This window comes from Dermacentor variabilis, chromosome 1, assembly GCF_050947875.1.
Source record: "Dermacentor variabilis isolate Ectoservices chromosome 1, ASM5094787v1, whole genome shotgun sequence".
Taxonomy (NCBI): domain Eukaryota; kingdom Metazoa; phylum Arthropoda; class Arachnida; order Ixodida; family Ixodidae; genus Dermacentor; species Dermacentor variabilis.
Genome location: NC_134568.1, coordinates 205,048,375 through 205,055,716, shown reverse-complemented (window position 1 = coordinate 205,055,716; position 7,342 = coordinate 205,048,375). Strand labels below are relative to the sequence as shown.

At 47.6% G+C, this 7,342-nt stretch overlaps 1 protein-coding gene across 2 annotated transcripts in view; it reads left to right on the top strand.

The window, feature by feature from the left end:
• Ac76E (adenylate cyclase type 2 Ac76E) overlaps positions 1–7,342 on the top strand; it is a 944,861-nt gene that overhangs the window by 381,984 nt on the left and 555,535 nt on the right. For both annotated transcript variants that reach the window (XM_075703570.1, XM_075703577.1), the window contains exon 2: positions 1–54. This exon is cut by the window's left edge and continues 177 nt beyond it. In XM_075703570.1, coding sequence (XP_075559685.1) covers positions 1–54 — 54 coding nt within the window. The remainder of the gene's footprint in view (positions 55–7,342) is intronic.

The window sequence follows — 7,342 nt, the reverse complement described above, 5'->3', positions numbered from 1 at the left end:
CTGGTGGTGCTGGGCCTGACCTTTCTTCTCCTCGTGCTCCTGCTGTATCCACACGTGAGCAAAGTAGATGCTTTCGTATGTTGGGGCATCTCATAAATGAATGAAAAAACTGCGCGCACAAAGAAAATGGTGACAGAAGCTGAGCGGACAAGACGGCGCTGTGGCGCAATTTAGTCCGTGCCTCGTTTTGTTCCATACAAACCTAACGTGCAAGGTAAATGTACCTGGTAGCGAAGTTTCCATAGTAGCGCATACATTCCAGACGTGGCGGCTAATTTATTATTTATGGGACTTGGCGCCTTCTGTGTGACGAGGAAATACTACCAGCGGAACAAAACATAATGTGACGCCATTTCCGGTAAAAACAGAAGTGACGTCATTTTTTTGTTCGGAAAGGCGTGAACTTTGTTTTGGTGGTCTGCCATTGGAACTGTATTTTCATATGTCCAAGAATGCCACTCCATGCGCGTTTGGAGTTTTTAACACGGCAAGTGACGTAGCGAAAGGTCAGCCGTACGGGTGTCAAAATCGCATCCATGCAATGAACATCATTTATTTGAAGGCCGTAGAATGCTTATCGTGTTGAGTGCTGGTCACATCGTCGGACGCCAGGCCCGTAGGCCAGCACAGCCACACGAAGACAGCTCAAGTAAATAATTATCTTGCGGTCGTAACTCACTACTTTTCACTGAACATGTTGAACAATGATGAAACGCACCCCGCCAACATGCGCCACCGGAATTTAGAAAGAGGTTGAAAGCAAAGAAACGCAACACGTGAGCAGGGCGAGTAGTAGAAGGTGAACGTTACGTACGCGCCTTCAAGAGCTGGGGAGAAATTTTGTAATGGTTCGGAAAGCGAACGGTCCATTTGGCCTCTTCTGATTGGACAGAACTGTTCTTGTGTCAACGGCTGGCAGAGATGATGGAGCGCACCGCACATTATGAGCAAGTCACGTAACTGCCAATCATTTTCAAAGCGAACCCGTCGTTGGCTAAGAGCGGAACCCGCGAACAGGTATTCGCTTTGGGTTCTGTTGCTGTGGCTTGGCTGTTGACTTGCGACCCACCCGCGCGCGCCAGCCGCGCTGCCCCCGAGACCCGCCGACGTCGCGTGCGCGTGCGTTGGTTGCTTCGGAGGCTATGACTTACCCTTGTCCTTTGCTTGACGTTGCTCTATCGCTGTCGACAACTGATGGAAGTGCGATGCGCGTTCGACGAGATGATGGAAAATATTTTGCACCGTCACTGTCGGCTTTCTAAGCAGCTGGCTACGCTACGAAGTGGAGGAGCCTCCGGTGCAAGCGTGCGCTAATCCCCATTCAACTGAGAACAACGATTTGCGCGCTGTGATTACTCGCCACCGGCCTGCAAATTCAAAGGTCTGTCGTAAGGAAAAGCGTATTCGTCGGAATGGACCGATTTCTGTCGCCGACGCTATTCCACGAAGTTGTTTTCCTAATTACTGTCGTAGGCCGGTGGAAAGGCTGGGTCAGCTTTACTGTGGCCCCGACTGCCAAAGCAAATGCTAACGAGACATTGGCACGGCGAGATTGAATTCCCCGTGCTATTGCCAGCGTCCATAGCATGCAGGTCGCCATTCTTTAACCAGAAGGGTTCAACCCCGGTAGGTCAAGCGCTTCCTCTGTTCGGCTGATAAGACTGAAGAGTAAAATGGGAAGAGTGTGTGCAGATCTCTGATTTGGCTGCCCTTTTTGCTGTAGTTCGGGAGTGCCGCAGTTCCATTCTTTTTTTCACATTTCAGCCTGCGCCGTCAGCATCGCAGTCCCCGATTTTGCTTCGCGCAGACAATGCAGGGCCCGTACATTGTAATCTTTGAATTCATATTACATTAGACAGCTTTAGAAAAGCGTTTGCAACCAAACGTAAACGCATTATACATACGTGAAGAAATAGCGTCTTCCTCACTGCTCATGCTCCGCACGTTATTGAGTGTCTGTTGTTTACATGCGCTACGATGACGTACGTTATTTGGCGAGTTTAACGTTCGTAATGTTTACGGACGATAAGAAATAGCGTTGTCGAACCTGGCGGGGCACCAATGGCTCCGACTTTAGCGTGAGTTCTCGCGATGGCTACGCTCTTACTCGTGTTGGTCGCCCATTACTATTGAAATGAGATTTCGCTTTCTCTAAACTCACCTGAAACGTTAGTTATTTGCGCGTAGCGTGTTTAATTTCTGAGATCATTCGGCGATTGCAGCGCCAGTAGGCCTAACGAGACGCGTCGGCATGGCAACCACAGGAAGTTTGCTAATGAATTGTCTTGACTGGATGCGTTGGGCACGAGGCACCAGACGGCGCTCTGTTTTATAAAGTCTTCCTTACGTTTGCGTTCCCGTACATTGAACTAAAAGTCCTGAAAGGGCGCTCACCGTAACGTCCGGCAAAGGTGTTTACGCAGTGGTGGTTCAACTGCGCCATTTGCGCCATTTTGCTACATTTCGACTCATCTGCTCCTGGCTGCGTCCACTCAAGTGCCATTTGCGCTAATTGCGCAGAAGTACGGCATTTTTGCGTTTTCATGGCAATGCAATGTTTTCAGTAGGGTTCTGCAACTACAGTCAACGACCGATTTTCCGGACGCCCGCTAATTTGGACGCCTTCGCGACACCGCCACGATACCCCATAGAGTCAATGTATAAGAACGTCTGAAATGTCGGACGCAAATACCCTTCACCGTGCAATATTCCGGACTTTTTGCCGTGACCGCAGGTCCGAAACGGCATTGATCGAAGCCACCAGTTTTTATTATCTCGCCGCCTCGAACAGGCGCTCTCGCACGCAGATCAGTTGGCAGCCGTAGCCACCACCGCGGCAACGTTAGGCCTAGCTACTTCGACTTCTCTACCAAGCTTCTTTCTGTTCGGTACCGTATTTTTCATTGAAACAATTCGCCGCTGTTAGCAATGGCACTGACTCCGCCTTTGTAATCCTTGCGAATGGCTTCGAAGCTCGGAAAGCATGACGCGTTGCATAATGCCGGTTCCAGAAAGTTAGCTTCGCCTCAATAGAGTTTTGTTAAGCGGGGAAGCATAGGCAAAGTATTACGGTGAAGCATACCAAGAGTGGGAAGAGGCAGTTGTCACGGGGCACATTATGTATTCCTTAATTATACACGCGTGCACCCGCCGTCTCAACTCGCAGTACGAGCACCGTTACGCCTAGTAATTGTACTGGCAGGCCTTCAGAGCTATTTCAGATGTGCCTGTGGCAATTTGAACCCCTGGGGGCAGTAAAAGGTAGTGCTTCGAATGGTCGGCCGGGTATCGCAGACAAAAGTTACGGTTTTACGCCGAATCGACTCGTATCTATTCGCAAAGGCCACACGGGATGCCGACAAACCGCCTCGCAACGAAAGCGAGTGTACGCGATCGTCCGAACGTTGTTCTCGGCTGCCATCACCATCTTTGCGACACACCGTACGGAGGAATCTCATCTTGGCGCCGTTCAGAGACGCATAGTCTCTTGTCTAGCTTCTAGCATTGTTATTGGGCGTAATACGCATTTTGCCAAGTGCAGTAAAGCATATCAAAATACATCTGTTATTTGGAATGCACATAAGACTTTTCCCATCATTTTTTTGTCTTGTGCCTGACGGCGCTAATTGTTTTAGCACATTTGTAATTTTATGTCTGTCTTGCGCCCAGGCGCGTATAGTTGTTCTCGTTCGGCTACAAAATTTCATTTAATTTTTTACAAAATTAATTTCCTTGCCTACAGAAGTAAACATGTTTGCAACATACCGTGCATGGGATACCGTCCGTGGGAAGGCAAGCCTAATTGGTCCTCGTTGGCTTTGTGTCTTGTTTCACTCTTGTGCAGCACTTACTGATTGCACAGTAATAGCAAGCTTCGCCAAACGGCTACAGATTACTGCTGTACTACTCCAAGTGTTCCCAAAAGACAAATTTTTCTGCTACGAAACTGCTACAAAATTCTGGGGTGGCTGCTACAAAACTGCTCCAGGACATATTTCCTGCTCCAAAAATTGCTCCAAATCCTAAACTGGCTGGACCACCACTGCTTACGTTTAACGTACGTAAGGTGACAAACGCTATTCTGTCTATTGGTTTTATCACGCGACGTGTCGAGAGTCAGATCGCAATGATAACGGCAGCGTGGCGGTATGCAAGTCATATCCAAGCCGATCGATGACGAAGGTCAAAAAAAGCAAAATTGACATGTTGCGTTAGTAAAGGTGGCCCTATAGGAGCCATCGCCTTTATTCTGTCCTAATCTTTTGCGCTGTGCAGACGTGTCGATATTGAATCACCAACTGGTCCAAGATTCCACTTTACACGGTTCTGCGCTCGCTACATTGAAGGTGTGCGCAGTGTATGCCTGGTGCGTGCTTCGTGCAAGCTCCTGATAGCGGACGACATTGCGCTGGGCTCCGGCCACCAAATTACGCTTGTGACACTACCTGTCGGCTGAGAATGAAAAGAATGGCATTCATATAATTCATTCAAGCATTGCGTAAGCGCCCGGCACCGCGCGATTATACTTTAAAACTTGCAAGATCACATTTAATTTATACTTTATATTTAATAAGCAAGCAGCAACACTGTGCCGTTCTTAGACTAAGCGCAATATGATCACGAGCAATTCAGAGGCGACACCCTCTCGTTTATTGTCCGCGTCCTCCCCTCCTTCCACCTTCGGCTTAGGAGCGGCCCATTTCATGACGCAAGCGTTGAAGTTCGCCGTCCGAACCGTTATAAAATTCCACCCCTGCATTGCACATTCGATAGCAGCGTGATCACGCCCTTTTATAGCGGATGCTGAAAAGCGGTAATTCATTGTAAATAATTAAGCAAAAGAGAGTTTTCTTTTTCCTCGTCACAGCGCACTTATATAACATTGACCAAAATGTTCGCTCTTTTTTTAATTGAACAACTGTTTTCGATCCTTACTGTTTGCTCCCTCCTCATATGGTTGCGGTATCAATCACTGCTCCCATAACCGCCCTTGCTGATGTCGGTGACAATTGTTTCTGGACCGCTTTTCGCCCGAAGCTTGCCGACCCATTTGGATGGACCTTGTAACGTCTCCGAGGCGCGAAGAGCGCTAGAGACACGGGAACAGAGGAAGGCAGATGGAAAACGACACGTTGTGCTGACCAACTCATTTATTGATGCAATGGACGAACATTTAAATACGTTAGAGCGCATCGCCAAAGGCGTAAAAATCATAAGGGAAGGTATGGGTTGGTCACCCTTCACAATGATGCGGGCGCGTGGTAACTGCGTCTAGCTACAAACTAGTCAACCGATAAATACGCAATTTCCTTGTCAGATCGTAAAACAGACGGTGCGCTGACACATTTCTCTTCCAACATTGCAATTTCCTGGGCTTCGAGAATTTCGCGGGTCATTTGATTGCAGTTTTTTTCGTAACACATCACATTTTCCGAAATCAGGCCCGCAACCGCACTGCAGACAGTGAACACCCAGATTGACACTGGCTTCTTGTCACATTGTAATGGCGAACGAGCAACTAGCCGATGCTTTCACTGTAACCAGCTTAACGCTTTTTAACACGTATCTGCTTTGTCCGCGACCGTGCAGTCAACCCCAGTGTGTTTGCTTCGCACGATGGCACAATAATGAAAGGGTGCGGCCAAGCTGTCCAGCGGACTCGGCGAGCAAGATTATAATTGATTCATGCACTCTGAAGAACTGTTCGTGCTTCGCGAATCCGAACCATGTTGCTAAACACTTTCCCTTTTGGAACAGCGTTTCATCGAGAATTTTTTTTATAAGCTGATCCAAGCATATCATTTGGCTGTGGCACTGTGTTTTGCTGCAGTAAGCAATCAATAGCAATGGGTACAGAGCGGCCTAGACGAAATACCAAGTTACTGCGGATGTATGACGAAGTTGCCTATCACCAAGTCGGACCTTACATGAATGAATGAATGAATGAATGAATGAATGAATGAATGAATGAATGAATGAATGAATGAATGGAGTCCACAGCAAGGCACTATTGGCACGCGCACATTATCTTATTCTGCTGAACGTTTTTCACCAGCTAGCCACTGTTACAATGTTATCGCTCGGCGCAAGACGCGCCTATATGTATCGAAAGTTTGCCCAATGTTATCGCCGATTATACAGCGAGGGAACGTTGCCTAATCAAACTGTGTGCACCACGAGAATGGTGCTTACACTCTGGAACATGTGCAAGCACCTGCGATTACACGGGATTGTACGATGCGTCATGTGTAGTCAGCCGACGCCCTCCACCTGCAGATCAGACTTCGGCTACCGACGACCGCGCTCGCCACTAATGTTGTGCTTTGAACGTTGCTTGTTTTCTGTGGGCACAAGTTCGCACAATAACGAGTGAAGTTCTTAACTCACGCCTTTGGCAGTGTCTTATTCTTCACCGGTACCACAACCTGACACTAAGCAACTCTCAGTGCAGGGCTCCGCTCCATGCTCCCTGTAAACAGGCGTCGAGCTTTCGAAGCGTGTTATTTGGGGCTCGAGCTGCCTGACCGGTGCGGGAAACTATCAAGTGCTGAGCGATAGGCCTGAAAGTTGTGCATGGGATTGATCAGATATGCTGCGTCTGAGAGGGCACAGTTGTCGTGCACGATCGCACCAATGCGACCGCTCGCCGCTCGATGCCATGATTAAAGTGAGGGATAAGTATCATTCAACGTGAAAGATTGGAGTTCAGCTAATACACTACTCCGTTCGTTGCATCAAATGTTTTATAGATCAGAAAGCTGGGCAAGTTGGGGCATCTTTTTGACTGCGACAGCGCAGTGGTATACCAGGACACAGAAAAGCAAGCGACAAAATTCACATAACCAGCTTGCAAATTAATTTTGTTGGGATAAGGAATAATATAAATGAGAGAGAACTTGCCATGTGACTGCTACTGCTCGAAAAAGCGCTACCAGATTAAACCTCTCCCTGGCATAGAACAAACTGCGTGCCATGTTTTTAGCTGCATACATTTCGGAATGAACTCATTTTACTGAGCACGCAATTGTGCCCCTGCCTAACAATTTTTTAAATATAACTTTCGATCCGTAAATGAATATTTGCTTTTGTTTAAGCGAACATAGAAAAAAGAGATTTTTTTTAACGGATGCTGGTAAACATTAACCGCGCTGTGATCGGTGATATTAAGGTTTTAAAAGAACGAGGGCAGCGACTTAGCCTTACTCATGAGTTGCCAGAAGATGGTCAGCTTCGATATCGTGACTTGCAGCTACGATTCAAATATTAAAACATACGGTGGAAACCACCATCCCGGAATGGTACGATTTCTTCTCAAATTGTGTTTAGCCATCCCAAACTAATA